The 20010-nt window shown below is 40.3% G+C and overlaps 1 protein-coding gene across 1 annotated transcript in view; it reads right to left on the reverse strand.

Moving 5' to 3' along the window:
* The window catches only part of LAMA3 (laminin subunit alpha 3), a 130263-nt gene that overhangs the window by 38777 nt on the left and 71476 nt on the right, over positions 1-20010 (reverse strand). Inside the window, exons 38-45 of the mRNA XM_081919177.1 lie at positions 18667-18831; positions 17961-18062; positions 16719-16802; positions 14865-15095; positions 10239-10352; positions 7448-7557; positions 4962-5042; positions 2787-2893 (exon numbers count right to left, since the gene is read on the reverse strand). Coding sequence (XP_081775303.1) covers positions 2787-2893; positions 4962-5042; positions 7448-7557; positions 10239-10352; positions 14865-15095; positions 16719-16802; positions 17961-18062; positions 18667-18831 — 994 coding nt within the window. The remainder of the gene's footprint in view (positions 1-2786; positions 2894-4961; positions 5043-7447; positions 7558-10238; positions 10353-14864; positions 15096-16718; positions 16803-17960; positions 18063-18666; positions 18832-20010) is intronic.

The raw sequence follows: 20010 nt of genomic DNA on the forward strand, positions 1-20010 counted from the left end.
TTGGTCAAACACTATCCAACCATCTCGTCCTCTGCCGTCTCCTTCTCCTTGTGCCCTCCATCTTTCCCAACATCAGGGTCTTCTCCAGGGAGTCTTCTCTTCTCATGAGGTGGCCAAAGTACTGGAGCCTCAGCTTCACAATCTGTCCTTCCAGTGAGCACTCAGGGTTGATTTCCTTCAGTATGGAGAGGTTTGATCTTCTTGCAGTCCATGGGACTCTCAAGAGTCTCCTCCAGCACCATAATTCAAAAGCATCAATTCTTCGGCAATCAGCCTTCTTTATGGTCCAGCTCTCACTTCCATACATCACTACTGGGAAAACCATAGCTTTAACTATACGAACCTTTGTTGGCAAGGTGATGTCTCTACTTCTCAAGATGCTGTCTAGGCCTGTCATTGCCCTTCTCCCAAGAAGCAGGCGTCTTTTAATTTCGTGGCTGCTGTCACCGTCTGCAGTGATCATTGAGCCCAAGAAAGTAAAATCTCTCACTACCTCCATTTCTTCCCCTTCTATTTGCCAGGAGGTGATGGGACCAGTGGCCATGATCTTCGTTTTTTTGATGTTGAGCTTCAGACCATATTTTGCGCTCTCCTCTTTCACCCTCATTAAAAGGTTCTTTAATTCCTCCTCACTTTCTGCCATCAAGGTTGTGTCATCTGCATATCTGAGGTTGTTGATATTTCTTCCGGCAATCTTAATTCCGGCTAGGGATTCATCCAGCCCAGCCTTTCGCATGATAAATTCTGCATATAAGTTAAATAAGCAGGGAGACAAAATACAGCCTTGTCGTACTCCTTTCCCAATTTTGAACCAATCAGTTGTTCCATATCCAGTTCTAACTGTAGCTTCTTGTCCCACATAGAGATTTCTTAGGAGACAGATGAGGTGATCTGGCACTCCCATTTCTTTAAGAACTTGCCATAGTTTGCCGTGGTCGACACAGTCAAAGGCTTTTGCATAGTCAATGAAGCAGAAGTAGGTGTCTTTCTGGAACTCTCTAGCTTTCTCCATAATCCAGCGCATGTTTGCAATTTGGTCTCTGGTTCCTCTGCCTCTTCTAAATCCAGCTTGCACTTCTGGGAGTTCTCGGTCCACATACTGCTTGAGCCTTCCTTGTAGAATTTTAAGCATAACCTTGCTAGCGTGTGAAATGAGTGCAATTGTGCGGTAGTTGGAGCATTCTTTGGCACTGCCCTTCTTTGGGATTGGGATGTAGTCTGATCTTCTCCAATCTTCTGGCCACTGCTGAGTTTTCCAAACTTGCTGGCATATTGAGTGTAGCACCTTAACAGCATCATCTTTTAAAATTTTAAATAGTTCAGCTGGAATACCATCACTTCCACTGGCCTTGTTATTTGCAGTGCTTTCTAAGGCCCATTTGACTTCACTCTCCAGGATGTCTGGCTCAAGGTCAGCAACCACACTACCTGGGGTATACGGGACATCCATTTCTTTCTGGTATAATTCCTCTGTGTATTCTTGCCACCTCTTCTTGATGTCTTCTGCTTCTGTTAGGTCCTTTCCACTTTTGTCCTTTATTATGGAAATCTTTGTACGAAATGTTCCTTTCATATCTCCAATTTTCTTGAACAGATCTCTGGTTCTTCCCATTCTATTGCTTTCCTCTACTTCTTTGCATGGTATGGTACAGACTGCTGCTTATGTGACCCCAGACTCCAGTAGTTCTCAAACCACTATAAGTAACCTCAAAACAAGCCCTTATTCTCACATTCCATGGCTTGGCGGAGATTCCAGGTTGTGTTTAGCCCATACTATGAACACACTGGATTAGAATACTTAAAATGGACTGAGCCTGAGCTACATGGAACAAAAGGCTTTTTACAGAACATTCATGTGTCTGCTATCATGGCCTGATGAATTCAGCCTCTCAGTGGATTGTCTGTCGGCTACTGTGTGAATCGAAAGCAACTGTTCAGGCTAAGAAAATATGAAGCTAGAAGCTCAAATTGGAAAAACTGAAGGGGGATGTAATCTTTCACATTTAACCATTGACCACCACACGTAGAAATCCCCTGTATACATATTGCACGATATATTTAATTGGCACCTTCCTTTAATGCAACTTTTATTACAGCCTGTGCAGCATTAAGGACAGTCCGTGATGATGCAATTAAATGCTTCAGTAATCTAGTGGAAGACCGCAATAATGTCTGAACCTACTAAAATCACTGGTCTGCTGATTACAGGTGATACTGCTGCTGATGTGGAAAAAGCAGTTCAAAACTTGAAATAAAACTGCATTCTGAGTCAAGATCAAACTTGTCCTGCCAACCTTTAATTTCAGCAAGGCAACATATTTTCTGCAGAATATATCCACCAATAACACAACTCTAGTGAAGGAGCTTTTGCATAATGGAAGATAGTTAACATTACGTTTGAGAAAGAAAGCATTTCAGTCGATTCATATTAAGAATAAATGAATTGCATTTATGCCAAAAACTACCTGGGCTAGAGCCTTGTGCAGCTGCTACCAGACTGCAGCTTGGAACACTATCCAGGCTCTGCCAACCAGGTTGGTTGTTGGGCGCTCCTGAACAGGTAGAGCTTCCTGTTTGGATTGGAAACTTGCCCGAGCAGCAAAACTTTCCTGGCTCCAGCATAGGAACATAGAAAGCTGCCTTATACTGAGCCAGACTATCAGTTTAACTAGCTCATTATTGTTTACGCTGACTGGCAGCGGCAGTCCAGAGTCCACACAATCTCCTTTGTGTTGTACAGTTCAATGGAATACAGTCACTATGAATAGCTGTACAATTCTACATACCCCCAGTCAGGCGTTCACAGGTCATGAGCTGACCATTATCAGGGCAGTTGCACTTCTGACAGTAACCTCCATATTTGAGTGGGTTTCCAAAATAACCAGGAGCACAGCTACACAGGGGAAAAAACACAATTTGCAATTAATACATTTTTACTCAGATTGGAACATCTTCTGCTGGCATTATGGTTTGCACAAAATCCAGTCGTGAAATCTAGCCATTTTATTAGATTTAACTTGTAATTGCCTATTCTGACAAAATTTTCACACACAAAAATTCTTAACACATCACATCAAGCATTTGGGGTTAGCTGTAACATCTGAAAGACTGCAGAAAGAAAATCCAACTGTTGACAAAAAAAAGCAAACCCTGGAAAACTTGGCTGTATCTTGTTTCTTTCAAATCTCCTATGACACTGGCCTTCAATTGGTGGGTTAGGACTCACTCGTGGGTCATGGTCTGATTCAATGTAGATCGCAACTACAGCACTCCCACCACCCAAATATATGTTAAAAGGTTAATAAATGGGACCCCAAATGCATGTTTAGGTTAAAAATGGCTCCTGGATATGAAAAGGTTGAAGACTATTGTCCTACGAGGCAAAGGACCAGTTAGTCCAGCCAGAGTTGTATGTATTAGATAATAACTAATTGGCTGCTCCTCATTGTCTGGACATATAATTCAGGACTCCTGCAATCTTAAAGAAAATTAATATGTGGTCATGAAATTCAATTATGTTGTCATTATTAACATAAAGAAAGAGAACTTAATTCAAAGTTACGCAAGCCAGGATTAGGGAGAAAAGAAATCATCCAACAGAGATGATGTTTCAAAAAGTCTAAATTAAGAGGAACACATTGCAAAGGGCTTAGGCACACTTCCTCTTCTCCTACTGATTTCCCCAAACAACTCTTTAGTGCTCAAGTGGAGCAAACAGCAATTTGGGTTTTCTCCAGATTGATGTTTGCTCCAACTGAGTACTAAAGAGTAGGCTTTGCCTGGGAAAGAAGCGGGGAAAGGGGGAAGGCTGCAAAACCTCTTGTACCCACGCTTTCTAGGCATGGGGCAAGTGGAAGTGTGGACAAGGCTAAAGTGACAGTACCCAACTTTTTTTACTGCATTGGCTTGGCCAACAATTCCTACCTTTGAAATTCAAAGCTGATTTCAAGTTGGCTTCTTTCAAAATGAACCACATTTAATAGTACCCACTACATGCCAGTTTGGACAAAACAACAAACTACTGTACAGTTAAGGCATCCTTTTTTCAGCTGCTTGAAGTGCACTTAGGTTAATTCTTGTCAGGCTTAACTATGCTTTAGTGAGCTGTCCAACATATTATTACATATAGGGTTCGATCCAGAGGGGTTGGGAAGTGTACTCTCCTTTGAAATTAGTAAAATTTTAGCAGAGTTAAAAATTTCTTTGGACTGCACTTGTATTTCACACTGCTGCTCAGATCCAAATGCTCCAAAGTGCATACAAGGGCTCTCATGTACAATAGGAGATCTGCGTAATTCACGTCGAAACCAAGAACAGTGTGCACAATCCCAGCAGAACGTGCAGACTTCCAAAAACACTGAATTGAATGCAGCAGGTTGTATCTGCAGAAAGCTTTCTGTGTGCTTTCAAACCCCACAGCGCCTTGGACTGTAGACCAAGTATGTTAATATGGCACACCCTTAGAATACACAATGGGCTGATACGCTTGTCATGCAGAGCCAGACCATGGCTTGGTGCAAACATCCATGAGTGGGGTCTTCTGGAAAGAAGACCGTAGCTGCTTTGCTGCTCCCTGGTTATTATGCTGCAGATTTGTATTGAGCTAAGCCACACCTTGGCTTAGTGTGTTGCTTGAACCTGGGCATGTGAGTTAGCTTTCTGCACACTAACCACAAACTATAACCAAGGCATGTTCTAGGTTGATGGCTCACAGTTAATCTGGAGAGTGCTCAATCATAAGCCTGGATTTGGACAACATGCTGAGCCAGGTCATGGTTTAGCTCATGCCAGAGCCATAAAATAGGGGACAAGGAAGTGAAGCAACCACACTCCTGTCTTCAGTAGCCTGCATGCTTATATGTTTGTGCTAAACCATGGTTTGGCTTAGCATGATGTGTAGACTAATATTTTGCAATGTGCCACTTTTTAATTAGAAAACCCATATTGAGGCAAACAATCACCTTTCACAGTGCATTCCAGTATAACCTTCTTTGCAGAAACACTGAATTTCTCCACCATTTTCCACGCATCCATTAGCAAAACTGGGGGGAGGAACAGAAAGACAATACATATAAAATACGTTTTACACTTCAGGCATATTTAGACAGGTTTCAATATTTTGCAAGAAGCTGAGATTTAAATTGCTGACAAAATATCAAATAGCATTGAGAGTCCAGGTGTATTGCTGCCTATCTGCCTAGACCTTCTGAGAACAGTTTGTTCTGCTTAACAATACAAACAACCAAATCCTTAAAAAAGGAAATAGGGAATAAAAATGACATCTATTGATGTGTTATTATTGAGCAAATACAAATCTACTGCATTTCCTTGAGGATTCTAAGTGAGGCGTTTTTATCTACAGAAATCTTTGTATTTGGTGATGCATTGCCATGGATAATCTCTATGACAACTCACTCACTGTTTCTCTGAATTCTGCACACGATTTAGTCTATACTGACATAGCAGATCAAGGCATTTATGCCAGGCTACCAGCCCATCCCACCCTTTATCAGGCTCATAGTGGCTGGTAACCCCAGTGAACTGAGCATGTGTAGTATGATGGCACCTGTGCAATTTACTAGATCTCACTCATTGCACAAGAACAGTGCCTGTTGGTGACAAAGGGGCATGAGAGGAAGCAGGAGATCTGCCACTACATCAAATTGCTCAGACAGTGGTGCTATTACACCTGCTTCTCCTCTGTGGTGTAATTTCTCAATTCCCTTCCCCCAAGAAAATATCCTTGCACCTTGGGAATCTTGATACAATTTGGTCCCCCATCCACCATTCAACTATGCAACACATACATAGGCACGAGGATCAGGATGTAAAACATTCACTATTATTTGCTTTTTTAAAAAATCACTTTCTACACACTCCTGAGGGAAACCATTTGTGAGTTTTCAGAGGAAAAAACTACGTACTTAAAGTAAACTATCTATCATCTATCTATCATCTATCTATCTATCTATCTATCTATCTATCTATCTATCTATCTATCTATCTATCATCTATCATCTATCATCTATCTATCTATCATCTATCTATAGTCTATCTATAGTTTATCAGTTATTTTCATAAGGCTCTTGACCTCTGCTTTTGCACCTGGCAAATGTTTGAGGCCCTTGGCCATTAATTATCCTAATTTTAAGTGCTACAGGGTCTTGCTATTTCACAGGACCCCAAACATTTTTAGCCAAGCTCATTCTGAAGAGTCAGGTCCAATGTAATCTTCATCAATTCCTATCACCCCTTGAAATGAAAACAAACCCCAAAGGCCGCTATCATACACTGCAGTGTGCTCTGTCCACACAGGCATATATAACTGTTTTTGCACTGTTGTCATTAATTGTCCCTCCTATATTCTTTTGGCAAATGGTGGTATTTCAAGAAGATCAGACAGCTGCAATCTACCCCATTCATATACCCAGTAGTAGCTTTTTCAACTCCTATCATAGGATCAGGTGTCAAATTTTAGGGAACCATACTAACATGGGTAAATACACCATAACTAAGGAATAACATGCTCAAGGAAGCCTCAAGCATTCAAAAAAGAACTACACTTAGCAGACATAATTCTTTTCTTGGCAGAATGGTCCAACACATTTGTCAAGCAGCTGGAAGATAAGGAGAAGACAAAGAGTGAAGAAAGAGCTGTCAGTGGAGGGGGGTCCTTTCTCCATCCTCTAGACCACTCAACCAACCTGCTGTACCTGAACTGGGTGTGGTGAGTGCAGCTGAATGGGACACAGCTGTGGGCAGTCTGAGGAAGTACCATTCACCTTGAGCCTGCCCATAAAAAGCAAATCTAGAGTGAGAGACTAGGGTGATGTCTGCTGTTTCCATGAACTCTTTATTGTGAGACTTTTGTGGGTGAGCTGAAAGTTTGTTTGGATCCTGGGCAAGAACCCAGAGCCTAAGAGGGAGGGTGTGATGTAGTATATATATTAGTAAGGGACGTGGGTGGCGCTGTGGGTTAAAGCACAGAGCCTAGGACTTGCCAATCAGAAGGTCGGCGGTTCGAATCCCCGCGACGGGGTGAGCTCCCGTTGCTCGGCCCCTGCTCCTGCCAACCTAGCAGTTTGAAAGCACATCAAAGTGCAAGTAGATAAATAGATTATTGGCTCCCTCGGCCAATAAAGCGAGATGAGCGCCGCAACCCCAGAGTCAGTCACGAATGGACCTAATGGTCGGGGTCCTTTTACCTTTACTTATATATATTAGTAATTTTGTATTACTGTAACATTTTTATATGTAACTCTGTATTTTTGTAATATATTGTTTAAGTTGTCTGTTGTTGCTTCAGCGTTCTGTACACTGCTTAGAGATATTTTTAATACATTAAGTGGTATAGAAATTAATCAATCAAATAATCAGTCAATGTGTCAAGCACAAGAAAAACACAACTCTCCTTTCCTAGCATCCCTCCCCCATGCCCCCACAGTACCTGCTTGTAAAAGGACAGCGACAAGCCCTGCAGGTTCTTTGCGTGGCATCTCCAAAGTAGCCTTCTTTACAGCGTTCACACTTCTCGCCAGCAGTATTATGCTGACAATTCTTTTAAAATATGTACAAATATATAAAACCAGAGAGTTAGCAGCAATTCAATTATCAGCAGGAGAAAATTAGAGTTGATCAGTTCCAAGCCATTTCCTCCACACAATTTTATTACCACAAGAACAAACATATGACTTTGACAATGTCTTCATTCTCTTGAATTATAGAAAAGTTGCTCAGCTGGGGCCAGAGATGGTAGAATATTACAGTATCCACACATCTGGTTAACATGTCACTGGTTTAAATAACTACACATCCAAGAATCGGACTCTTAGTTGGAAGTGATGCAACTACTTGTGAGCAACTTTGGATTCATTTCACAATCTATTCGAGTTTCTCTATAAATGAATATCCTGCTACCCATTTTTTTCTGTTTAGCTCTTTAGTTTGAACAAGTTTATATAGTCTCAAATCTAGGTAGACTGGTCCAATAAAAGATTTTTTTTTGTACTTCTCACAGCCCTAGCATAGGACTTAACATTCCCAACACCACTGGAACAACAACACTAATACAGGGAGGCAATTGCCTCAGGACAAGTACAACAATTTTTCTTAAAATTAGTTTTTATTCAAGATTTTATTGTGTTACAAAATAAATCAATCAAAAAGGAAAAGTACATATAGCATCTCCACTTTCAATTCATACAGTTTTTTCCCCACAGTTCATTTATGTTTGGTATAAGATACTAATGTCCTGGACATCTTGTGGTCAGGGGAAAGGGGAAAGAGAGAGGGGGGAGAGAGGGGGACATTTTTCTTTATTCTGTTGCATAATGTTACCTGTCAGAGCAACAAAACCTGATCAGATCATCAAACTGCCACCAATGAATTGACTTTTTACTTTATGGGGACACATAACTGCACCCTGGAAAAACTATTTCCTCTGCAAAATGAATTGAAAGTGTCCATCTTTCAATTTGAATTTGGAACCAATAGTCATCAAACAGTCGAGACCACCTATGCACACAGAATGCAAGCTGCATTAATTAGTAACAAATATATGGCACTAGCTATAACACAGTTTGCATGGCTATTAAAACAGCAGTAACAAGGCTGAAAAAGCAAACCTTGTCGTCTTTTGATTTTCCTGCCTGTGTGTTTTCTTGTCTTAGCCTGCCCCATTTCTCTAATCAAAATTTCTTATGATTCATACATCTCCTGGAACATGCTGATTTGGCTAACAATTCCTATGTTTAACCCAAAAGGGTTTGTTGAAGCCAAAGTCAAGGGAAGTATTGCATAATCATCGTCAGAGGATTTCAATGCAGCCAAAATGGGTTCATAATGAAAAAAGCACCCATGCAATGAATCTGGCAGTGAATCCATGCAATGAATAGGGGGCATGATCCTATGATAACTTTTCAAAATAAACTATTGAGACAAAAGCAATGAAATAGAATACAAGATAACAATCTCCCAAGAGTGCTATTGATGTAAACCCTGATCCTTCAACTAGAGCTCATATTTGTGCAAGTTCTTTAGCAACAGAATTGTAAATTACACTTTTAAAAGCGTAATTCAATTCAGATGAGATTTGTATCTTGCTGTAAAATTAGTTTGCAGAAATCAGACATTGACCAATTATGTCTGCATTATAACTGTCCATTTCCAATGTGCGGAACTACCTTCTCTTGGCATGCTTATACATGCATTCTGTAGCTTTCACTCTTTGGGCAGAACTAGTTGCTACAAGAGAAACATGCTGCGACCACTTTCTAGTCTTTCTATCAATGTGTAGCTTATTATCAATGTGTGACATGGTTACTGTCCTGAATGTTTTCTGCTCTCTGGTTCAGACAGCCAACAAGTTGAGATGGTAGTGGGAATTGCAGTGCCATGGCATCACATCACACATTAGCCACACATTACCAGGAAAACTGGAGACACAAAAGTGGCAGCAATTCTGTATTTTTTGTAAAATGCAGTTTTATAATGAGCATTTAAAGTCTGCAAAGCAAGCAGCTGGCATAATCATACTAGCACACCCACAATCATGGTTCAGGTAAATAGGATCAGTGAACTAAAGTTTCCAAGTGGAATGCACTGCTAAATGGGTTGCATTTTTAAAAGATTGGGTGCCATTTTCAAATGATTAGAGAGATGGAACCATTTATTACTGTGACACACAGATTTGTATTCCAGGTAAACAACTTGCATTCTTACACGTACTGGATGATGGATAATATTTTACCTATGTTTACTTGAAAAACAACAAATAGATATATAGTGCCTTGAAGGCTAACAATGTTATTATGGTAAATATTTCGTGGTTGAGGGTGTACTCCATCAGATGCATGGAGTGTTACTGGACAATACTCCATGCATCTGATGAAGTTGATTCTAGTCCATGAAAGCTTGCACAATAATACACCTGTTAGTTTTTAAGGTACCGTGCAATTCTTTGGGGTGTTGTTGTTGTTTTTGTACTAATAAACCAAAGCAGACACCCTTATAAGATCACTATACTTTATGAGTTCACTACACATGTGCTCATAGAACTCATTCACTTCAGAGGAATGGTTCAATATATGCATTGCTTTGTGCACAATTTTTTACCCTCTACTAGACAGAAGGGCCTAGGATCTAGTGCAGTACTGGACAGAGCAAAACTACTATGTACGTCAGTGGTTAGTAACTAACAGCAGTGATAAATCACAACAATCTTTGCTATTATTACTTACAATACAAATTCCAGAACCATCCAGGCACCTATTTGCATTTCCATGACAATTGCAAGGAACACACCGTCCTGTTAATAGGCCACTGTTCTCACGGTAGAATCCTGGGCTGCATTCCTATTGCATACAAAGGAGACTTTTTTAAAAGGCTATACGTTTATACCGTTAAAAAGAGGTGTTCTGTGAAAGGTAGAAGGAATTAAATTGCTAAATACTGTCATATGAATACCTATTATATGATTAAGAGGAATAGGTTTTATTCTAATAGTCATCTCAGTTTGGTAAGCCAAGACATATGGCCAAAGTTTTTCAGTTTGGACGCAGCAGGAAACTATACTTAATGGAAGACTTCTTGGCTTGTTTGCTTGCTTTCAGGAAGGGGTGAGCCAAGGGTCTCTGTGTGAGACCAAAAGGCTCCTTCATAACTTGTCATACTGAGATATGATCAAATGCAGTCAATGTCAACCATGTCTAAAGTCCACAAACTGCCCAACCATTTTGAAAAGTAGCTGTATATATCAGTGCTCTGAGATCTGTCAAGAAGGATTCTCTCAACCTAAACCCCTGAAGGCTGTTCTGGCTGGACATATTTCATATCCTGTGAAAAATATTTCCAGAATAAGTCCAGTTTAGTAAAGTATTTAAAATACAGCTAAAGGTGTTTTTGTTCTAGATCCATAGGTTTCTGTAGAACTATGTTTGTTCATTAGCATTTAACCAATTTAAAGTTTAATTTTCAAAACTACTTGCTGTAAAATAACCTCATCCTGATTTCCTCACCTGAGGATATATGAAACTATGTTGAAGCAATGGGAGGCATTCTTTAATATGAAGCACAATTTGTACGTACAGACTTGTCCCAAAGACAAGTGAAGCATGAAAAGAATGTTCATCAACTAGAAGCATTTAAGAAGTAAAGCTGCTCTTCCGCTATCAATGTCAACTGACAGAATTTTGGGGAGCAGGATAATATTTTTTTAAAAAAGAAAAGAGACACAGTTGTCAAAAAGCCATGTCCTGTTTCAATAAAGCATATCAATTGAAAATGTGGGTTTCACCAATGAAAAGGGATTGTAAAAAAACTTTGATAATCTCTGGGCCACCACTTCAACCATCCCCTCTTCAAAACTTATAATCTTCTATGAAGTCCAGTTGTGATGTGAGCATCTTGACAACCCCAGTACTGTATGCACGCTCTCTGTGCTTAAACAAATGGAGTGAGAAGAGGGACCATATACAATGGCCCCACCCCAGATATCACCATGCCCCCCTGGACCTGTCCTTTTCCTCCATACATGAAGTTTGAGGTCTGAAAGGGGCATGTACATCCCTAGGTGCTCCACGTGATGGGAGACCTTGCACATTCAGACTTTGTGTGGAACTGCTTCATGTGTCTATTCATTTCTTTTAGCATGAGACCTTATTCCTGGCTGAGACTGCATAGGACAAAGTATTATCAAAGGATTAATCCCCACCAAATGCTAGGGTACTGATCCAGATTGCTTCCTCCCTCTGCCCCCAGCGGCAATTTGTGTAAAAGAAAGAAAGAAGTCAAGGACAAACAATGAAATGAGTTGTCAAGTTTTAGCCCTTAGGTGTGGTTCTGGGAAACTTGTCTTGAAGTCCAATCTCTCTCATGAATACATTGTTTAGAGCTGGGCAAAACTCCCTATGTGTGGAAAAAATAATGAGTAACCTCACTTGTTTATTGTGAGGACAAACAAAATGAAGATTATAAATCACATTACAAATTAACAGGTCTATGTGAATGGTTGTAGTAGAAATTTTTAAAACAACAATTGATGCTGTTCACAAGAGGGAATTATCCTGCAGCAGCTACCAGTACAGGCATTTAAAGTAGGGATTATTGCAAAAACAGCTTGCTGAAATAAAGCTACTTATGACCCAATTATTAAAAATCAATTAAAGCGAACTATTTGAGATGTTCATATGAAATAATCAGTTTAAAGCTAGCTTTGTCTTTCTGGTGTAATTTTTTTTTTTAAGTTCTTCCAATAGTAGTTTCCCTGCACACTCAAATTCCATTTTCAATTGCCTTGAAGGAAAATAAGATATTCTGTGCAGATAACACTTCCATGGAGGACACTGGAGTGTGCACTGTAAGTTTTGACAAATGCATATTTGTCCACTTTGTTCAAATGGCTAGGGAACAAATATTTTGTTGGCCACATGGTATTATCACTCTGGCGGTCAACATTTCAAAGCCATAGTAAAAGTGAATGTGCATTAAGTTTTGTGTTTGAAACAAGGACTGCAATCTTAAAAAAATAAGGGGGGAAAATAGAAACAGCCTGGCCAACCATTTTATGACCCTGTACACCAGTAGAGACTAGTACAAATGGTTAACAAACTGCCCAGCTAACGACTCAAACAGCAACATTTTGTAGCAGGTCTTCTGGACAATATAGTCCAAGGGATAAAGAGATCAGCTTGTTGTTGTTTTCACTCAAAATACTGCATAACACACTTTTATGTCAGGGCTATAAAAGCAAAACAAAACACCTTAAAGCAGGGGGATAGGGGAAGAGAGAACACACGTTACCTGTCTTGGTTTAAAATCCCAGTGATTTTGCTGCTGCTGCCCTCCGCCAAGAAGATAAGGGAATGCTATCCTGTGTTGTGTAGCATGCACCAAACAGTGCCTCAGGCCTATGCACAACACCAGCCATCCAATGTTGCCCGGCCTCTGCATTCCGGCCGTCATTTTACTTAGCTTAAGGCTTTGCTGCTCACATGCAAGGAGACTCTTTTTGCTATGCAGCCCTTTTCTTATACTACCCTCTTATTGTTCAGCTTCTCTGACTCAGTCTGTGTGCTGTGATATGCCCCTCCTTTAAAACTTCATACATGAGTCAGGTTGTGCAACACATAGCAGTTCTTGAAGTTAACGAACCGCTTTCTAATTCCTGCAAATGAGCGTATATCTGCATTAAGGTGTGGCAGGCATCACCTTTTCCCTGCCTAAGACAGTCAGGCAGTACTAGACGATTAGAACTGTAAATCACGGGCTGAGTAATTCTGTGGAAACATGCAGGGTGTGTGAGCTATTTTATGGAGTACTGTGGTTCTATACCTTCCTTTGGGCTACATGTTTTAATCAGTCCAGGAAAAGGGAGCAAAAGAGGCATTTTTGCACATGGTGAGTAGGAACAGGAATGAGAAGAGTTTAGTTAGTGTATTAAATGCAAGCCTTGGCATGCTGATCGATTGCATTTTTCATATAACAGACTGTGAAGTGTATTTTTTTTAAGCCTCTGAAAGTATTTTTAAAAATGACAAGCAAGCTTTATGTTATTATTGTAACCTGAGAATAAAATTGAGAGACTTGCACATCAATCCAAGTGCATTTACTTGGAAAAGTCACAATGAACATATCAATGAAGTGTTACCAAACAAGTAGCATTATTAGAGGTAGTAAAACACAGAAGAAGACAGAAGCTTAGTAAGTACAACTTTTCTCCTATGACAAATAGCAGCTGTCAAAACACATTCTCCTGTGCAGATATCAAGGTACAGGCCTTTGGTCACCCCCATGAGCAGAGAACAGAGAACCAAAATACCTAAAGATCAGTTATCACCCCCTTCCCATTCATCAAATAATCAACCTGATGCCCGCAGAGGGTAATTTGCATCCCCACTAGGGAGCTGGAGTAGATGGAGATTTAAACCTTTCCAAAATCATGTCTACCTTCTTCCTATTTCTCTTTACTTCCCATCCAAGTACTAACCAGGCCTGACCCTGCTTAGCTTCAGAGATCAGACGAGATTGGGCGTGTTCAGGGTAGTATGGCCGTAGACCTATTTCTCCTTACTTCCAATTCCTTCTCCTTCTCCTCCTTCCCACTGATGCCAATATCAGTGGGTTTCTGGGAGACCTGAATATGTTGTTTGAGGATGGGTTCAGGCTCCCAGGCCACCCTATATGTAAGAGCAAACCAGTCAAATCCAGATTTTCAGATTAAAAATTTAAGTACTAGGCAATTTTTTCCTCTCCTTTACTTCTGAACAATTCTGAAAATAGCTGTCACACAGCATTATGGGGCATAATATGGAAGAATAGTGATCAGAGGAATGTCTGGTGGCAATGATGTCTTGGCAGAGTGCGTGGGAGATATCTACTGCATGACCACTCCTGCTGATTGGCAACTGAGGAACTAGCTAGTTGTCTCAGGATATTCCTCCCCCCCCCAAAAAAAAAACAACTCCCCAATGCCTGACTTTTTAAAGAAATGCTGAAATATTATGTTTCACACATCTTTAGAAACTGGGTTGTATTTTATTGGTTTTACTTTTAAACGTTTCTTGGTTCTATTTTGTCATTTGGATGTTTGAAGTTATTTGTTCACACAAATGAATTAAAATGAAATCCATAAATTATAAAACTCCATAAATATATAATAGCTGAATTAAGTACAACTTCTACAAGAGGACTACACTATGAAGGTGGAATGTCCCATCGAACATAATTGTTCAGAAACGCGTCTCTCCTGCGCTTTTAAGGCAATCAGTAAGAATGAATGAATAAGACTCTCTCGTTGCTATAGCTAAATCAATACTGTTATCGTGTGTCATGAATGATGCAGAGCAGAAACAAAGACAATTTCCTACCTGACATGAATCACCCATATATTCAGGAGGGCAGGAGCATGTCTCCACATCAAAAGCAACGATGCCATTTCCTGCATTGGAGACTTCTTCCAGACCGACCTCGCCCAAGGTTAACCGCTGAGATTCTGTGAAGTAAAGTCCTCTGATTCGTAATCCATCCAGTCTAGACAGGACCATCATCAGTTCCTCTCGAGATACCAAGCTGTTGCTGCTTGCATGTCTGAAGTTTCCCTGCACATTCAATATATAATTAAAGTTAGCAATCTACTCAGTGTAAAAGTACTGCTGCACATGCAAAGGGATATCGATTAAACATAATAATAATAATAATAATAATAATAATAATAATAATAATAATAATAATAAAAAACAGGTCCATGCTTTATAAGAAGCAACGGGTGCTGGTAGCCTAAGGGAAAAGGACACTAGCAGAATGAAAACCCAAGCAAGAGACAATATAAAGTAAAGTAAAATAAATGAGGGTCAGCCTCAGAAGTAGACATATAAGGGCAGATTACAATAATAACATACAAAGTCAACTAGGACAGGAACAAAAGGTTTTACTTGACACGGGGCTGTGCAAAAAATTCCCAGTGCTTAATTATTCCACAGAAAATTTCCTGTTTCATTAGTAACAATGAATGGGTGCTAATTTCGAAAGAAAAAACAACAACCATACCAAATTGCATATATGCATACATTGTGATAAAATACATTTAGAAATCCACACTTGAGAGAAAAGACATTCATAAATGTGCTATTCTATGAGAAAACGCGTTCAAAAATATATATTTAAATATCATGTGAAACTGACATGGGACGGAAATACACCCATCCATCCACACTTCATTGACAGAGTTTGTTGTAGGCTGGACTACAAATGCCTGAGAGGAAACCTCATGCATCAAAATGTGATTTGTTTGGAATGGCCTCAAACCATTTGCAAGCACATATGTAATTGAAGGCAGAATATAACTCAAAAGTACTTTTATTTTACAAGTTCAGGCATGAGCCTGACAAGAACCCAACTTGACTTTGAGACTGCGGGAACAAGCAGCTGTTTCGCTGTAAATAATGACACTATTTCTGGACCACAATGAAGCGAAGCCCTTTTCAGAGTTTGGCTTTTCAGAAGTGTTATATTTCCTTGGGCTGTGAGAAGTCCAGGTGCAGCACAACAGGAAGTATTTAATTTAGTTGAGAGAGAGAAAGAAAAATACTGGAGAAGTATTTCTGGGAAGTGGGTTGTACAATCTCCAGTATACAGACTCGCCAAGCTCAACAGCCTCATACAAAGGAAAAGTTAGGAAAATATGCAGCAAAAAACCACTCACTTTCCACAACTAATGAACCTTAGAATTAATCACAACTGTAACTCACACATTACTTTGACCCCATTGCAGTACAGATTAGGGAGAGGTCCCAGTGCCTCATAACTCTATGCTTCAAGTAAGCACCAGTTGTACGATCTAACTCAGGATACAGCAACTTCATATGTACCATTTATGCTTCACATTCTCAGTTCCTCATTGGAGAACTAGGCTTCACCTGGCATGCATGGTGATATTCTCTTTGTTGTATGGTTTCTTTTCCTGATTAGAATACACTTGCAACACAGTTTCTTCACATTTGTTCAATTTCAAATGTTTACAACAGGAAGGAAACAACAGAACAATCCTACGCATGGTTACTCCTAAGCAAATTTTGTTCAGTGGGCTTTACCGGCTCATAAGAGTATTAAAAATTGCAGGCTTTAAAGTGTACTTTGAAGCAAGACTGTTTCTGATGCTGAGCTATAAAATAAGCAGAAATGTCAGCTAGTGATTTATGAAAGGGAACTTCCACGAGTCTTACCTCAAGTAGCCGAACTGATCCATAATACTGTTTGTCAGGCAAAGGATTGTTAGGATCCACATAGATTAATTTCATTTGGTGGCCCTGTGCAAAAACATTACCATTCCAAACATCAGTATAATATTCAATGTGCAGAATTAGCATGCTTTACAGAACTGTGTTAGTTGAGAGATATTTCAGTTGTTATTAGATCTCAACAAAAAGAAATGTAGTTAACATTAAAGTAGAGTAGTGGTGGTGGGGGAAAACCTTTTCCAGGCTGAGGGTGGCATTGCCAGAGGCAAAAGTGAGTGTAACAATGAATGCCAAGTTTGCTTTTGTACAGCAGTCTAGTTACTACACCCACTCCTCTCTACCCTCCATCCAGGCCATCAGGAGGAATTATTAGAGTTCAGGGACACATTCCAGCCAGGGTGTGTGGCCTGAGGAGAGCCCCAAGGGTCAGCTAGAGAGACCCAGTGCTCATCCAGACTTCCTTTTGTGCCATGTTTCTAGGCACCGGTCTGTGCTTTAAAGCTACATGTCTGGGTGCTCCCCCCTTTTTTTGGCCCTATGGAAAAATCCACTTCTTACCACTGAATCGGAGCAAATGGCAATCTGTGGGAAACCTGAATGCTCTTTGTTCCAATTCAGCATTAAAGAGCAGGCTTTCCTGGGAGAAATGGTGAGGAAGAAAAGAAAAGAAAAGAAAAGAAAAGAAAAGAAAAGAAAAGAAAAGAAAAGAAAAGAAAAGAAGAAGCACTCAGACATGATGCTTTAAAGAGCAGACCTGTGCCTGGAGAGGAAAAGGTAAACCCCTAGAGAGCTGCATTTGTATGAGTTCCCCACCCTGGAAGTACAGTATGGTCTCTCATAAATGATTAGCTAGCTTATTGCATCATTTTAGAATGCTGTAAAATAGAAACAGTGTAAAAACTCTATTCAGACCAGGACGGTTCTTGGGGAAAGTTTAGGAGCAGGCTTTAAGCTTACACATTTCATTCTCGACTGGCTTCAACTTTTTCTTCCAAGAAATAGTAAATACCAAAACCAGGAAATCCCAGGTTTCTTTTAATGTGTGATCTTCCAGTTCCTTGCAGCTAAAGCTAAAGCCATCTTTCCAGCAGATTTATTCTCATGTGGTCATAAAGATGGCACATTCAAATAAACACGTTTCAGGCTTTCGCCTCTCCCAACAGGGGCTGTATAAAGTGAGCAGCAGGAGAGGGAGAGGGAGAGATTTCACAGGCAACTTTCACTTACAGTAAGCTGCACATCAGGCCTTTTTTCCAGGAGAGTCATGCCTTCACTAGGCAAGCCAAAGGATTTAACTTGATAGCTCAAGTAGCCGCCATATGAAGAAACCTGAACAACATATTTAAAAAGATGGTGAGAATTATTATGAGAGCTTATGACATGGTTTCTAAGTATTCAGAGCACACTTATCTCAGAATCTTGACCCTTGCAAGAACATTTCCAGTGCTACCAACACAGGATTAACGGAGGTGCAGAAGCAGTCGGATCAAGAAAGGAGTAATGTATTCTGAAACATGCACCTTTAGAAGGCATTTCTACAGGCATAACCCCAAGCAGAACTGATGATTACTACTTAAAATACTTAATAGAGGGCAGGGAACCAAAGATTACTGTACCTTAAAAGTGGCTAAATTGTGTGCTGCTGCTATAAAATTAAGGATACAAGCTTAATTTTAATCTATTTATGTTTATATGCTCTCTGTTCTTGTATATGTTGCACTCTGGTCAGTGCACGAAATAAATGGATTCATTCATTCATTCATTCACCCAGCCCTAACACACATCACGCCTTGTGATATAATGCCAGGACAAAAATTATGAACCCAATATGGACTTCAAACCAGTTTTGGACAGTATATCAATATATCACCCAGCCCTACTATTGACCTTGGATGGTAACAATGTTCTGAAAACAGCTTTGAGGGTCATGTACCTTTTCTCCCAAGTAAGATGGTGGTGCTACCCAGTATAAATTGTGTACGGAGGGAGGCAGTTCTTGAACATCAGCAACGACACTGTTGCTGCCTGGATTGAAAGTTACAGGGATGCTCATGCCATTATCCACAGCTTCTAGGTACCAGTTCCTCATATCAACAAACTAAGAGTGAAACAGACAATAAGACACTTAGAGAAGTTTCTATACTGAATACAGTTTTCCCAGAGCAATAGAGTTAATGTGCATGACTACCTGTTTTCTGGTGGAAATGTTTTGTTTTGCCTCACATGAGAAGTTTTTCCAACTCCTTGCCATGAGCAACAGCTCCTGGTTTTGTGTGACACCACAAACCGTTTCAGGCAAGTTACTGCATTCAGTAGACTGAGGTTCTACACACCCACCAGCCATATCACAATATAGAAACCCTTCTGCAGCCCCACTACCACAAGGAATGGGAACTGGGAAGCCACCCAATTCACAAGTGCTGACAAACTATGTGTCCGGAGGGGGTGAGAGAGGCATGTCACAGGGATTGCTACGGTGAGTGGAACACATAGCCTGTGTGTTATAGTGATGTGCAAAGCTTATTGCTTCTGTTCACAGTGAACAAGCAAGTCATACTCTCTTCTGCAATCAACAGTCAGTCAAAGGCTGAAGAAAAAAGTACCAACCACAAACTCAAGAGCAGCCTCAATTAGCCCTAGCTGTTCTAAGAAATTACAGTGGCATAAAGGGGAGGGGAATAATACATCTGAAAGACGCATGTATATAAAAAGTCACACCCCCAACTTCAGACATAAAAACAGTGACTCTAATTCAGTCATACCTTGGTTCTCAAACGCAATCCGTTCAGGAAGTCCGTTCGGCTTCCGAAAATGTTTGAAAACCAAGGCGCGGCTTCCTATTGGCTGCAGGAGCTTCCTGCACTCAGTCGGAAGCCACGGAAGCTGCGTCAGATGTTTGGCTTCCAAAAAAAGTTTGCAAACCAGAACACTTACTTCCGGGTTTGCGGAGTTCGGGAGCCAAAACGTTTGAGTCACAAGGCGTTCGAGAACCAAGGTAAGACTGAAATTGGAATAAGTCTTTAATTTTAGGCCACAAAACTAGACGAGATTTGATCCACGATTGGATCATTCATTTTAAAGAAGAGGTTAGAAGCGGCACACCTATAAGTTTTTCCCTGCAGGTCAAGCAGCACCTTCAGGAAGAGGGCTATTTAGACTGGGGAAAGTGAAGTGTGTAAATTCTTCATGGCACCGGAGCCCAATCGAATTTCCCCATGCCACAACTAATTTGAATTGAAGCAAACAGGAAATCCAATCAGGTCTCCTGCTAGTTGCA

The sequence above is a fragment of the Podarcis melisellensis genome (assembly GCF_964234715.1).
Source record: "Podarcis melisellensis genome assembly, chromosome: 7".
Lineage (NCBI taxonomy): Eukaryota > Metazoa > Chordata > Lepidosauria > Squamata > Lacertidae > Podarcis > Podarcis melisellensis.